The following is a 15898-nucleotide window of genomic DNA, read 5'->3' on the forward strand; positions in this document are numbered from 1 at the left end:
TCAGCCCCTCAGTGAACCATAGCAAAATGGAAATCTTGGGCTTGTCCTACTTGGAAGGAAAAATACTATGGTTTGGAGATTACAGCTTTGAAAAGTAGAAGCCTGTCAAAGGCCCAGACATATACCATCCAAAGAATCAGAGATATAGGGAATTCAAAAAATTAGAATGAGGCCGAGTTTTCTGCTAACCAGCCACAGAAATTGAGCCTTCTCTGCAGCCCACAGAATAGGACTTCCCTTGGAACTAGACCAGGACCATCCTCTGTGATTGTCTGCATATCCCACTTTGACATGAATGTCAAGCTCATCCATCAGGCAGGTACCCCAGCCTGACACCTCTGGGCCTCTTCCTCATTGGTTTACAGGTTTATCAGGAACCAGTCCCTCTTACCTCCCAGCCTCATCTGCCTTCCCTCTGCTGGGACCCTGTAGCCGAGCCATACCAGATTACTGCTTATTCCTTGAACACCTCCATTTCCTCATCTGTAAAATGGGAAGAAGTAATATCAATCTTATAGGGTTGTCTATAGAAGCAAATGACTAGTATCTTCGAGGGTCTTAGAACCTGGCATATAGCAAGCACTTATAAGCATTAGCTTTTTCCCCCCTAGTGTCTTGCATGTGTGTGTGCTCAGTTGATCAGCTGTGTCCTATTCTTTGCGACCCCATGGACTGTAGCCCACCAGGCTTCTCTGACCATGGAATGTTCGAGGCAAGATACTGGAGTGGGTTGACATTTCCTACTCCGGGGGGTCCTCTCCACCCAGCGATCTAAATATCTAATAAATATCTGCTGAACAAGTGAATGAAATGTATCCTCTCACTACTTGGCTCTGACTGTGCACTCGCCACTTCCGCTCCCCAGAATTCCCATCCATCTCCTTCTTTTTAAATATTTATTTTATTTATTTTTTATTTGGCTGCACCAACTCTTAGTTGTGGCATGTGGGATCTTTAGCTGTGGTATGCGGGATCTAGTTCCCCAACCAGATATTGAACCCAGGCTCCCTGCATGGGGAGCAGAGCCTTAGCCAGTGGGCCACCAGGGAAGTCCTTCCATCTCCTGGCCTGACTTGCTTCTGTGTCTTTTTAAACCCTACTCAGGTGTTTCCTCTTCCTGGAAGCCTTCCCAGCTTCTCTGAGTCTGGTGTTCCTCCTTTGTGCCCCACTGGCACCCAACCCCTGCCCTCATCCTTGCAGTCATCCCCTTGAATGCACTGCCTCCTGATTTTCTCCCCACTAGACTGTTGAGTCCAGCACGCACGAGGAGCACTGGCTACGTGAATGCTTGCCCTCCCTAATTATATTAAAACTATAGCTAAAATCTGCTGAGTGCTCACAATTTTCCAGTTACTAAGAGACAGTTTTAGGGAGTTTAGGTTCTTTAACCTTCACAAAAGTCCTCTAAGAGGTGGAGACACTCAGAAGTATTCCCATTCGTAGGTAAAGAAATCAAGTCTTAGGTTCAGTAACTTGCCAAGTCAAGGCCACAGCTAAGCTTTGAATCCAGGTGGCAGGGTTGTTAACCATTACACTGCACTGGCTTTTTGTTCAGAAAGAAGTGTAGTGTGGGTATTTACATGTCACACACGAACAGTTGTAGTTTTTAACTTCACTAAGTGAACCAGCAACTACAAGTGGGAAGAACTGGGCTGTTTTTTTATGAAGTTTGTGTTTTGTTGTAGGTTCGGACAAGTGGACCTCCCTAGAAAGAAAACTGTTTAATAAAGCACTAGCCACTTACAGCAAAGACTTTATTTTTGTACAGAAGATGGTAAGCATGCTTTTTCCCACTGCTGTCTTGAAACCAAATTTGGGAAGTTGCGCACCTAAAGATACATATAGAATTATTTTATTGCTGGTTTAAGACTGTCACCAAAACAATGTCTTCCATCTTTTGTTGGTAAAGGATGGTATTTGTTATGGATGGCGGGGCCCTGGTGTTGAGGAGGTGGGGGGAGGTGGGCATAGATTATTTGGATGTGGCAGTGGTGGGGAGGGGTATTTGTATCTTAATAAAGATGTGTGATTTATACATTCTATCAGAATAAAATAAGCTTGGGGCTGCTGGTTCACAATTTATATAATTTATTTCATGTGTGTTTGACAGATCTGTCATGTTTCTGACAGAACATGGTGGGAGGAGGGGGATCCAGAGAAGGGAGAATATGAGCCCTGGCCCTAGCCAGTAGCAGAGTTTCTGCTGTGGGGCCCCTGATCATAAGGACAGTAACAATAGCAATAAAATGTTACATATACAGCATCTCGCAGCAAAAGAGAGTTCACCAAGATGAAATAGCATTTGTCCAGCACGTAATAAATGGAATAGGCCTTAACTGGCTGAGAGTGGTTCAGGCTGAAAGTTACAATGATTCGGAGTGTTTCAGCAAACCGATGAATGAGGGAACCATACTGAGTTATTAAGGTCATGAAAACGCTCAGGCCCACAGAGAGCAGGGTTTCAGACGGCAGCTGCCGCTGGCTCTGGGCTGGACCTCAGTCTTGTCCCAGGTTCCTTCTCCTGTCCTTAACCCTGGGCCTTGAGTGAATGAGAAACGGAAATAGGTGGAGTTTTTCTCCGACTTGCCTCCATCTGCAGATCTGAATGCGCACCCAGCTTACTCTGTCTTGGAGGCCACCGCACTCTGCTGCCCTGTGTTCCAGCAGCTCCTGTCTGTCCTGAGTCACCCCCTCCTGTCCTAGGTCTTATTACTTCTTAAAGGTCCCACACCTTGTTGACTGATGACGGATTCACATGACATGCTCACCAGGCAGTTCGGGATTTTAAACCAGGATCCTCTGGGATTCTCACTATCTTCCCTCCCTGGGCAACTCTAATGTAGAAATTCACTCTATCAGGTGTGTGTGAAGGGCGTAACTTCGAGGAGACCAGATGTCTGGAAGGTGCCCTTTTCACTCTCACTGTGTGGGTGGCCTTCTTTCCACACCCAATGGGACAGCCAGCCTGCCTCCAGAAAACTCACATTATTGAACCCCACTTTGAGCTTAGAGAACTGTGAACTAAACAAAGGAATTTTTTTCTCTTTAAAACACATTTACCTTTGCCCTTTGGGAGAACAGGACAAGGCTTGTTTTCTGCAAACACTAAGCTCTTGTCATCATAACTTTTGCCTTATATTCCTGTTCGATTACTAAGGAACATTTTTCATAAATAGATTTTGAAGGTCAGCAACTCGGAGAGCCAAACTCATTCAAGCATTTGAAAAAGCATGCTGCTTTGTGGGTTAAAAAAGGGAGGGAGCTTGCTATGGATGGTTGTGAAAAAAAAATCTCCAAGCCCTCTTGTGAAGAAGTCAAGATGCGGAACAATACATACAGTGTACTTACTACCTTGTGTGAGGCAAAATGGTGGGCAGGAATATATTTTTGTGTTGTTGGTATACATGTAGAGAAATTCTGGAACATCCCCCAAGATATGAACCAGGGAGGCTAGCTGAGTTGCAGGGGTGGGGAGGGAACGGATGAATGGATGGCTGGAGAACAGGGCTGGGGAGGAGATTTTCCACCATGTACATGTTTTTATTTAACTGCATAAACTTCCTACCTATTAACAAACTTAAAATTGCATGAAAACTGGTTGCCTTACACCCTGCCCACCGTTGGAGCTGATCTTGAGATGGTTTTCCCAACAGGTGAAGTCCAAGACGGTGGCTCAGTGTGTGGAGTACTATTACACGTGGAAAAAAATCATGAGGTTGGGGAGGAAACATCGGACACGGCTCTCAGAAATCATCGATGACTGTGTGGTGAGTGAAGGTGCCCGGGTGCTGCTTCTGCGGGCCCCACCCCCACCCCACGCCCAGGTTCATAAGTGGCTAGTGTTGGGCTTGGCTTTACTGCCAGGCAGCTGTGGTGAGTAGGTGATGGGCCATTTCCCAGTCAGGATTCAGGCCTTGACTTCCTGGGATAACTAGGCAAGGGAAGGGCAGCTTCCAGTTTGACCTGCAGCCCAGTGATCGGTTAAGGAAGTGAGGGCTGGCTTGCATTCTGGCAGGTAGGTGCCAGGGGAGTTAAACTGTGGTGGTCCCAGCCTTGATGTGTGTGGTTTTTAAGAGGCACCCTGTTGTCCTGGGATAGCCCTTCCCAATCTTTTCACAATAGTTCTCACCAGAGAACTAACATGCCTTAGAACAGGGGTCCCCAACCTCCAGAATCTTAATGCCTGGTGATCTGAGTGGAGCTGATGTAATAATAATAGAAATAAAGTGCACAATAAATGTAATGCGCTTAAATCATCCCCACACCACCCCCTTACCCCACCCCCCGTCTGTGGAAAAACTATCTTCCATGAAACCAATCCCTGGTGCCGAAAAGGTTGGGGAGCCCTGCCTCAGGAAGACGAAGGTTCTGGGATTTTACACAGCTTCTATGAAGCATGCGCAAGAAGCAGCTTTGACCTCTAGATGGCGCCAGGAACCCTCCATCATTGGCGAGCTGGTTAGCAGTGTGTGGATTAGTCTGGTCCTCACATCACCATTTATCCTTAATATCGATTTCCTTCATTAGCAGACAAATCCAAAGTTGTCTGCAGATTAAGATGAAGAACCTACTAAAGGCGTCACGAGATCGAAATCTTCTCCAAACCCCTTATTTGTGGCTTTGGAAATGGCTACTGCTTTCATCCTTGTGGTTAACTCTCTTCTCTGCATCCATAGCCAAGGAAAATCTTGCATGTTGTGGAAAACACATACGTGTATGTAGAAATTATGTCTTACAACAGATTACTAAACTCCAGTCTGCAGCCATTAAGGAAATGGTTTCAAATTCATAAATATCGTGAATTTTACAATTATACTTTCATTCCCAACTGTATCCATGCATAAGTGTTCCTAGCACATATGCAGGTTAATTTCTTTCACAGACACTTACACATAGCACTTCATACATTCCAGGCGTTGTACTAGGAGGGACTTAACGTATAATGACTCATTTACTCCTTGTACCATTTCTATGAGGTAGGAAACTGAGGCACAGAGCCTAGGTAACTTAGCCATGGTCAAAGGCTGGTGAGTGTGTTGTCTGGGACTGACTCCCCTGTATAACACTCAGGAGCAAGCAAATGCTAATCCTCTTACAGAAGGGTAAAAACATGCATGCATGTGTGTGGCCTCAGCCATGTCCAGCTCTTTGCAGCCCCCTGGACTGTAGCCTGCCAGGCTCCTCTGTCCATGGAATTCTCCAGGCAAGAATACTAGAGTGAGTTGCCATTTCCTACTCTAGGGGTTCTTCCCAATCCAGGGATCAAGCTCAATATCTCTTGCGTCTCCTGCACTGGCAGGCAGATTCTTTACCATTGTGCCTTCTGGGAAGTTAAAAACACCTGGAGTCATTAAGATTTCAAAGCCTGAGTTCCTAACTAAGAGTTTGATCCCAGCTACAAAATATAAACACGTATATACAGTTATATGTGGACCCAAATATCAAAAAAAAAAAAATAGACATCTGTAGAATAGAATGGTATTGCCATTCATTTGATGAGAGATGGCAGTATTCTTGTGATCAGGACTGTTGTTGGACTGGCTTAAGTAGTGATGCCTTACATCTGAATAGCCTTTTTCTCATCTGTGGTTAATGTTTAAGAAAGCAGCGTGATCTCTTCTGGTTCAGTCCGCTAAAAGAAATTGAGTCCTCGCTGTGTCCATAGTGCTGTGGGTGAGCCAGGGCTGCTGACTGGCCTCGGCCCCTGCCCCAGGGCATATGTTACCGTTTGGAAGACGTGGCATACCTGAAGAGAAAACTTACCGTGAACTTCAAGTCTTTAAAAACACTGTGAGGTGAAAACCAGAAAGTATTAGATATGACCTTCAGGAATTCTCTCTTATCCAGCTCTTCCAGTCCTCAGGCAGAAGGTTGAGGCCCAGAGAGGGGAAGGGGCTTGCCCATGGTCACACGAGCATTGCTTTCCGAGGGGGTAGACAGTAAATGAGGAAGCACCAAGACTCCCAGCCTGGGAGACCTAAGACCCGGCCCCTAAGCTTACTGCCCTGTAAAATGGGGCCGATGGTTTAGATAACCTGGACGGTCCCTTCCGATTCTGGAATGTTCAGAGTCATGTTTTGGAGGAGAGCAAAATCAGAGGGTATGGTTTCCTAAGGCAGACCTTTGGCTTGGGTGTTACCAAGTGCCCAGGACCGTGCCTGGCATAATATCGGCACTCGGTAAATGTTTGTTGAGTAAATGAGTGAAAATTTTTCCCAGCTAGGAGTCACTCTGGGTCATGGGAGCAATCCCTCTATGAGCTCCCTGGGAGGAGATGGGGTGAACCAGGGGCTTCTGAGCAGAGGAGGGCTGCTGAAGACGGTGTCACTATGGGAGGCAGAGGTGCCATCTGGGGCCAGCAGGCCTTCGTGGGTGTCTGGAAAGGCCCGAGCCAGCGTGTAGCCTCAGACCCAGGAGGAAAGGTTAAGATGGCACTCAGGCACCCCACCTTCTTGGGATTATTTGCCAGGGGCTGGTATTAAGCTGGGTCAGGTGTGCCACACCTGTGACCTGTGAGCTTAGAGAGAACAAAAAGCCATGTGCGTAGATGACTCAGCGCCTGTTTGTTTAGCTGTGCTGGGTCTTTGCTGCCTCACTCAGGCTTTCTGTAGTTGCGGCAAGCTGGGCCTACTCTAGTTGTGATGCCCAGGCTTCTCATTGCAGTGGCTTCTCTTGTTGCAGAACATGGGCCCTGGAGCGTGTGGGCTCAGTAGTTATGGCACACGGACTTAGTTGCTCTGCAGCCTGTGAAATCGTCCCAGATCAGGGCTCGAAGCCATGTCCCCTGCATTGGCAGGCAGATTCTTAGCCACTGGACCACCAGGGAAGTCCCACAGTCCACCTTCTGAGGATAGTTTGCCAAGTGGAGATAAAAACCAGGACCCGGCAAGGACAGAGAGGCTGTAGGAAGCACCGTCCTAGGAGGGCGTCCTTCTCTCAGTCCTCAGGGCCTACCTGGGTAGCTCTCCTGACCATGTGTGCTCAGTAATTTATTAAAGGGACAGATGACTATTCCCCCTGGATGGAGCACAGTCCGGAGCTCAGGGACTTCCCCGGGGAGAAGGGTGATGAAGAAGGATGGGGAGTGACTGCTCTTGAGGGGCCAGGGGGTCAGCATAGCACATCGCTCACCTTGTAGGTGACTTGACTTCTGGCCTGAGACCATCACAAGCCTTCCTCTCCCACCCTTTTGGGCAGAAGAGGGGGCCAAGGTGTGCTCTGCTGCGGAGGTGGGAGGGAAGTGCTGATCACACCGTCCTGTCTCCTGCCCAGGCTCCTGCCCCCACTCAGGGTGAATCCGTGGGTCTGACTAGGAGCAAAATTCAGCGCAATTCAAGAAACCAGCTGAGAAATGTAACTGACTTCGGAAGACAGCAGTCAGGGCACCAAGAGCACAGCTCCCCCAGGTCCCCGGCCTGAGTCACCTGCAGCGGGGTCCCCTGACAAGGGGCCTGGGAAACATCCCTCTTCCCTTTGACACAGAAAAGCAGCTGGCTTTAATGGTTTTGAGAGGTTTAAAAGCTCTGTGTTTGAGCTGAAAATCTAAGCCATGCCCAGATGGACAGATGTGCGTCTATGGACATGTGCAGGCAGGCGAGGAGCAGAGGCTGAGATTTTACAATCAGACAGTGCAGGATTTAAATCTCAATTCAGCTTCTTTACCAGCTGTGTGCTCTTGGGAAAATCAGTTCTCTGGCAAATTTCTTATTTGTTTAAAAAATAAAAACTTGTAGGGGATTCCCTGGCGGTCCAGTGGTTAAAATTCCATGTTTTCACTGCCAAAATGCTGAGGGCCCAGGTTCAGTCCCTGGTCAGAGAACTAAGATCCTGCAAGCTGCATGTCATTGCCCACCCCCCCCCAAAAAAAAAACAAAGGGAAAAAATAAACAAGAAGAAAAAAAATATGCAGAGATTTTGTGAGAACTAGCTGTGTGTGGGTGGGTGTGTGTGTGTGTGTAGTCCCTGATCCAAAGCAGGCCTTCAGTGTGTTATCATCACCAACATCTTTCATTGGTGACTGTAACACTCAAATTTGTGTCATTGAAATTTGGATTATTGAGCATCTGTGTTTTAACTTGTAAATTTCTCATAATATAAATGCCATTTGCAGGCCTGAGAAATAAAAATCTCCTCCTCCTCAACAAATTCTTACTTGGACTCTCAAAGTTTTGAGCACCTTGTATCATATAGAACCATCTCCCAGCCCTGTATTTGCCTGCCTTTCCACCAGGTTTGGAATATTACCAAATGTTTCCTTTTCACAGTACATCAGGAAATGGCCAACTTGTAGATACAGAGTCCTACATGTTAGGGTTTCATCCCGTCTTTGCATCTGTTAGTCACCTTGGTGAGCCCTTTGGCTTGGTGATAAATCATTTTGTGAACATGCATAGATTGCCATTTGAATTAAAACCTGTCTGCATTCCTGAGACGTATATAATCACAGGACAGTATAATTTAGTCTGTAATTTAATGGCTCTATGGAACTTTTTTTCTAAGAGCTTTTAAGCCCAAACAATGGCACAGTGAGAAAATTGTAATTATAACAACTGCCATGAAATAAATGCCATTGTCATTGAAAGTTACTGTGTAATTTACTTTAAATGGTGAGCTGTAGGCCCTGGTCTGCTTAATAACCTGATACTTGACACCACAAAGTTCCAGTTCTGTAAAGGAATGGAGTGAACCGGTGGGGTTTGACATAACATGGTTTTACCTAAAATTCTTGAGATTGGAAGGTGGTGGATTCATACGAGACTAAGGCCATTTAAGTGAAATCAACCTGTCTGTTCTAAACTGGTAAGAGACTATAAGTTTATATCACAAATCACTCTGTAAAATAAATTAAGCCTATATCTGAATTCATTGAAGTCTTTCAGCAAATGTAATCATTACTGAGTAATCCTAATTAACCACTGGAAACTGGGATAATTTCTTAAGTACACCCTATTAATACATAGTCTCAAATAGGCATATATAGCATACTGTGAGTGAATGAGTATTAGTTGCTCAGTCATGTCCAGCTTTTTGCAACCCCATGGACTGTAGCCTGCCAGGCTCCTCTGTCCATAGAATTCTCCAGGCAAGAATACTGGAGTAGGTAGCCATTCCCTTCAGGGGGTCTTCCCGACTCAGGGATTGAACCTGGGTCTCTCACACCGTAGGCAGATGCTTTACTGTCTGAGCCACCAGGGAAGCCCCATATACCATATTAAATAAGGCTAAAACTGAAAGAGTGAGGAGTGTGCTAAATGCCCATATTACTGGGATTGTCTTTCACTCCCATCTCCAATCCAGACTGGAAAAAGAAAGCTGGTGGTTTCTGGATCCCAGGAGTTCTGGCTTCCGGGTTCTAAGACTCATAGGCTCAACCAGCATTACATCACTGTCCAGGGTAAACCAAACTGGAGCCCACATGCTTCAAGCAGTGGGCGTGCAGAGAGCCCAGCAGAAACCAGTGACCCATCAGGGAGGGAGGCAGTGGCCATCCCCATGTTGTTTCCTCATTTGTTAAACAGGCGGACTGTTTACAGTCTATCAAATGACAAAGCAAATGTGAAAGCACTTCATACACCATGAAGTGCTGTAAAACAGAAGCTGAAATGAGGCTGCTGGAACACAGAGTTCCCATCCTTGGTCCTCAGTCCTTCTAGGCCCTGGGAGCAAGCCCTCCTCAGCCCGCCTCCTCATGCGGATGGAGATTGTAAAATAGGGCACTCAGTTCAATAAAAGGGCCGCCTGGGTTCCTGCCCTCCCTCCCAGCCCACCCAGTACCTCCTCCAGGCTGCTCCTTTAACTGTCTTGTTAACTTCAAGGATGGTCAGGATCTTCTGCGTAATTCATCTCGTTGCTGTTCTGAAGTAGACGGAGGGGACACAGTTGCAGAGAAGATAATTATTCATAGAAATATTTTTCTTGTTCTTTTTTATAGAGTGCCTTGGAAAGGCATTTCTTCAAGAGCCTATGACCAGAAACAAGCAAACAAAAAAACATGAGAAGTAAAAGGAAATAACCAATCCCCTTCCATTTCTGCCCCTTTTCAGAGCCATTGTGGTTCACTCTTTGATCCTATATTCTGACAAGAACAGAGCAGGAACGCATCAGAATGCCATGGGTCATGTGCCTGCCAAAGGTCAAATCAATATCTTGGGCATCTTGCAAGGAAGTGTGATAGAAAGCCTTTAAAAACAAACCATGGGTGGAGGGGACATATGTATACCTATGGCTGATTCATGTTGATGTATGGCGGAAACCAACACAATAGTGAAAAGCATTTATCCTTCAATTAAAAATAAATTAATTAAACAAACAAACATGGGGACTTCCCTGGTGATCCAATGGCTGAGACTCCACACTCCCAAAGCAGGGGGCCCAGGTTTGATCCATGGTCAGGGATCAAGCCTGCAACTAGAGAGCCCTCGAGCCACAATGAAGACCAGGTGCAGCCAAAATAAGTAGTAAGCTTAAAAAAAATGATAGGGCTTTGGTCTCTGCCCAACGGAGTTCCACGATGTCATTGCTGCTTGAAAACCCTTCTTACTCCCTTGGAAGGCAGAGCAGCTACAAATGGGGCAGCCTGCCTGGGTTTTGGTCGATGTCATGTTCTACTGGTCTCCAACAAGGGAGAGAAACTCTACATAGAAAAATCTCTCCTGTCTGCCTTAGCATTTTTTTTTTTTAAGTAAGTGATGAGGGGACCCAGAGTGGGCCTCGGGGACTTGGTTGCTCTCAGAATTCCAGGTGTCCAGTGACCAACCTTGTCCCTTCTGAGAGGCCTCTGCCAGACACTCCCTCATGCACAAAGATGCCGACACAGCCCCAGCGTCCAGGCCCTCTTTGCTGGCCCCTGGGTTCTGTTCATCACTAAAAATGTCATTTGGGGGGGTTTCCCCCTTTCTCTTGTATTCCCTTAACACCAGACGAGTGAAGAAGATGAAGAGGTAGAGGAGGAGGAGGATCCGGAAGAAGACAGGAAATCCACAAGAGAAGAGGAGAGTGAATTGCCCAAGTCCCCGGAGCCGCCGCAGGGCCCGGTCCTGGCTCCCGCAGAGGGGCCGCCCCTGCAGGCCCTGGGCCAGCCCTCGGGCTCCTTCATCTGTGAAATGCCCAACTGTGGGGCGGTAAGTGTCTCCGCGTCCTCAGAGGCTCTGGGACTGGTGAGAGCCGTGCGCACAGCTGGCTTAAAGAGATGATGCCTTTTACAAAGGAGGGTGCTCTTCCAGCAGTGAAAGCTGGGCAGAGAGAATCCACGTAGCCAGGCTTTTCTTTCTTTCATCCATTTACTTGTTTGGCCCACAGATATTTCTGGAGTCAAGCAGAGTCAAACACTGCCAATGCTCAGAGGACGCAAGTCCTTTCCTGGCCTCAGGAAGCAGGTGATTCAGGCTCTGCAGCGGCCTTGGCCTCCAGAACTCACACTTCCTGTTTCTTGGTGCCTCCCGACTCCTCTGAGCTGTCGCACCAGGCGTGCTCTGGAAACATGCATTGGAATGCCGTGAGAGAGCCCCCGAGGAGTCTCCTTTTATGGCATAATTACAAAGATTTGGCTGAAGTTTATCTTTGTACTCTTTGAGGGAAGGAAAAAAAAAAAGATTTACTAAGCAAATTAATCTGTAAACAGGCTGAAAGCGTGTCTGTTTAATTACTTAACCTAGTACTTTTTATTAATAAGTACGTTAGAAGCATCATCTTGCTAAAATAAAACCAATTCCCATTTGATCATTCGTAGTGCTAAAGCCTTACAGAATCTGTACTGGCTGATGTAAGACTGTGTATTTTGAAGAATAGATTTTTTAAATTGTTAACTTCGGACTGTCAGTCATCCACTGGTCTCCTGTGAAGTGAAAGTCACTCAGTTGTGTCCGACTCGTGCGACCCCATGGGCTGTAGCTCTGTCCATGGAATTTTCCAGGCAAGAATACTGAAGTGGGTTGCCATTTCCTTCTCCAGGCCAGTGGTTTCCTACTCATCTGAGTTGCTGAGCTTTTCTCAGATCAGGTTTCTTAAAGCTGTACACAACTGTACAGGCAAGTTCTAGAGGTATTATGCAAAAAAAATTAGAACATATGATTCATTTCATATGAAGCCCTGTTTCCCCCAAGTTAGTGCTTATTTCTGCTTGTGTGTTACATAGGATAACACACTTTTCCAGAGTGTATTGAATGCTGTTTATTGAGTCTGTCACTTAGATGAAGATAGCAGCAGTCTTTCAAATATTTTAGACTCTAAAGCTGAAATTTACTTGATTCACATCTAAGAAAAAAATTAAGAAGTAAAAAAAAAAATGATATATACATCTTGCATTACCTTTGAAGAGAACATAAATTGCTAGCTTGTTTCTGTCTTTGATGTTTAAAGACCTAGATGCTTCACTCCATCATTACCGTACTGTATAGAACACTTCCATTCAAAAAGTGACTTTAAATGACGGTATTTTTGGTGAATTTGTTTAGAAATTGGTTGCTTTCTCAGTTCACAGTTTGGGTCTACAGTAAATTCTTTACTGTGAGGGGAATCATCTTTTACTTTACCCAATCAAAAATGCTCAGCGGGATGAATGTTTTTTCATGACTTCAAAAAAACAACAGGGGGAAAAAAAAGTGTGTTGGTTTTATTCGTTGCCTAACCGTGGAAGTTTTGGTTGCTAAATCAACCAAAGATTTTTTTCCCCTGCAAGACTATAAACAGAACTCATGAACTTAACACAGCAACTGTCTGTGGCCAGGTGGTTCAGTGAGTACTCACATTAGCTGGTGCATTTAGCGATTTGGAAGTCAGGGCTCTAGGAATTCAGGGGGTGGATCACTTCCCTTTACAACAGTGAATCTCACTGGGGAATGATCTTGTTCCACATGAACATTTGGCAGTGTCCAGAGGGAGACATTTTTGTCACATCTGGGGAGGTGCTCCTGACATCTGGTGGGTGGAGGCCAGGGATGCTGCTAAACACCCCATGATGCAAAGGACAGCCCCACAACAAACAGTCATCCAGCCCAAAATGTCAGCAATACTGAGGTTGGGAAACCATGCTTTACGGCAGACTTCAAAAGACTGAGTCATTCCCCTTTTTATCATCCTGCAGTAAAATTTGGGGGTCTGAAATGTGGCTTTAGCACTGGGCTACTGACTGGGGCTTAGATATAACATAGAATAGAGCAGAGCAGCTAATCAGTGTTTTCAGAGCCGTGTCTCTTAGGCTTCTAGGGATTCCTAGGGGAGATAGATAGAGCTGAGCAAATAGACCCAGTTCTGGGATGCTGTCTCTTTCAGCCAGAGCACCTCTGCTTTTAACTTTGAGCTTTTGAATAAGATTTTTTAAGTTTAAAAAAAAAAGGAAAGAGGAGGGGAAAATAAAGGGGAAAAAGTGAAAGGAAGTTTCTGGCTGAAAAAAAATATTGGAAAGCTGGTTCAGACCCCCCTCATTCAATAGATGGAAAAAATAAGGCATTCAGAGGGGAGATGGCCCAATGACCTCCGTGTGTGTTGGAGGCTCTGGGTTGAGCCCCCAGTCTTTGGTCGTAACAGTGATTGTTGTTGTTGTTGGCACAGCATTTGTGGTTGTGGTATTTGATCTCTGCTTTCTGTGGCATTTGCCCAGAGTTTGCTTATGTAAAACCCCTGTGCCTTGTCATTAGACTCTGTTTCAAGTATCCCATGTTCTACCGATGAGTAACTAATAACCCTAATTTCCTTTTCAGGACTGTAGATGTCATGTCACTCCCTTTCTTCCCCAGGTGTTCAGCTCCCGGCAGGCACTGAACGGCCACGCCCGCATCCATGGTGGCACCAACCAGGTGACCAAAGCTCGGGGCACTGTTCCCTCTGGGAAGCAGAAGCCTGGCAGTGCCCAGAGTGGGTACTGCTCGGTGAAGAGCTCACCCTCCCACAGCACCACCAGCGGCGAGACAGACCCCACCACCATCTTCCCCTGCAAAGAGTGCGGCAAGTAGGTAGAATTTGGCCAGGGACTGGATCTAAGTGTGTGATGAATAAGGCCACTGTGGGGTCTGGGCCAGGGTAGTCTAAAATGTCTCCAGGTAGAAAAAGAACCCAGACTCTCCAGTTTTTTCTCATACCATCCTTGGGGTCGGCATGGTACATCGTGGCAGGTGGACCTTGTCTCTGACTCAGAATATGGTCCTTCTGATGTCCTAAATGAAATTGAAGAAAGTAGGGAAAACCACTAGACCATTCAGGTATGACCTAAATCAAATCCCTTATGATTATACAGTAGAAATAAGAAATAGATTTAAGGGCCTAGATCTGATAGATAGAGTGCCTGATGAACTATGGAATGAGGTTCGTGACATTGTACAGGAGACAGGGATCAAGACCATCCCCATGGAAAAGAAATGCAAAAAAGCAAAATGGCTGTCTGGGGAGGCCTTACAAGTAGCTGTGAAAAGAAGAGAAGCGAAAAGCAAAGGAGAAAAGGAAAGATATAAGCATCTGAATGCAGAGTTCCAAAGAATAGCAAGAAGAGATAAGAAAGCCTTCCTCAGCGATCAATGCAAAGAAATAGAGGAAAACAACAGAATGGGGAAGACTAGAGATCTCTGTAAAGTTTAAAAATAAAATAAAATTAAAAAAAAAAAAAAAAAAGAAAATTAGAGATACCAAGGGAACATTTCATGCAAAGATGGGCTTGATAAAGGACAGAAATGGTATGGACCTAACAGAAGCAGAAGATATTAAGAAGAGGTGGCAAGAATACACAGAAGAACTGTACAAAAAAGATCTTCACGACCCAGATAATCACAATGGTGTGATCACTGACCTAGAGCCAGACATCCTGGAATGTGAAGTCAAGTGGGCCTTAGAAAGCATCACTACGAACAAAGCTAGTGGAGGTGATGGAATTCCAGTTGAGCTATTTCAAATCCTGAAAGATGATGCTGTGAAAGTGCTGCACTCAATATGTCAGCAAATTTGGAAAACTCAGCAGTGGCCACAGGACTGGAAAAGGTCAGTTTTCATCCCGATCCCAAAGAAAGGCAATGCCAAAGAATGCTCAAACTACCGCACAATTGCACTCATCTCACACGCTAGTAAAGTAATGCTCAAAATTCTCCAAGCCAGGCTTCAGCAATACGTGAACCGTGAACTTCCTGATGTTCAAGCTGGTTTTAGAAAAGGCAGAGGAACCAGAGATCAAATTGCCAACATATGCTGGATCATGGAAAAAGCAAGAGAGTTCCAGAAAACATCTATTTCTGCTTTATCGACTATGCCAAAGCCTTTGACTGTGTGGATCACAATAAACTGTGGAAAATTCTGAAAGAGATGGGAATACCAGACCACCTGACCTGCCTCTTGAGAAATCTGTATGCAGGTCAGGAAGCAACAGTTAGAACTGGACATGGAACAACAGACTGGTTCCAAATAGGAAAAGGAGTACGTCAAGGCTGTATATTGTCACCCTGTTTATTTTACTTATATGCAGAGTACATCATGAGAAACGCTGGACTGGAAGAAACACAAGCTAGAATCAAGAGTGCCAGGAGAAATATCAATAACCTCAGATATGCAGATGACACCACCCTTATGGCAGAAAGTGAAGAGGAACTCAAAAGCCTGTTGATGAAAGTGAAAGAGGAGAGTGAAAAAGTTGGCTTAAAGCTCAACATTCAGAAAACGAAGATCATGGCATCTGGTCCCATCAATTCATGGGAAATAGATGGGAAAACATTGGAAACAGTGGCAGACTTTATATTTTGGGTCTCCAAAATCACTGCAGATGGTGACTGCAGCCATGAAATTAAAAGACGCTTACTCCTTGGAAGGAAAGTTATGTCCAACCTAGATAGCATATTGAAAACCAGAGACATTACTTTGCCAACAAAGGTCCATCTAGTCAAGGCTATGGTTTTTCCTATGGTCATGTACGGATGTGAGGGTT

General features: G+C 45.6%; 1 protein-coding gene across 1 annotated transcript in view; it reads left to right on the top strand.

Annotated features, from left to right (window-relative positions):
- The window catches only part of TRERF1 (transcriptional regulating factor 1), a 209505-nt gene that overhangs the window by 186513 nt on the left and 7094 nt on the right, over positions 1 to 15898 (top strand). The window contains 4 exon segments of the mRNA XM_070360746.1: positions 1686 to 1774; positions 3654 to 3767; positions 10920 to 11120; positions 13734 to 13945. Of these exon segments, the coding sequence (XP_070216847.1) occupies positions 1686 to 1774; positions 3654 to 3767; positions 10920 to 11120; positions 13734 to 13945 (616 nt within the window).

This window comes from Bos mutus, chromosome 23 (genome assembly GCF_027580195.1).
Source record: "Bos mutus isolate GX-2022 chromosome 23, NWIPB_WYAK_1.1, whole genome shotgun sequence".
Lineage (NCBI taxonomy): Eukaryota > Metazoa > Chordata > Mammalia > Artiodactyla > Bovidae > Bos > Bos mutus.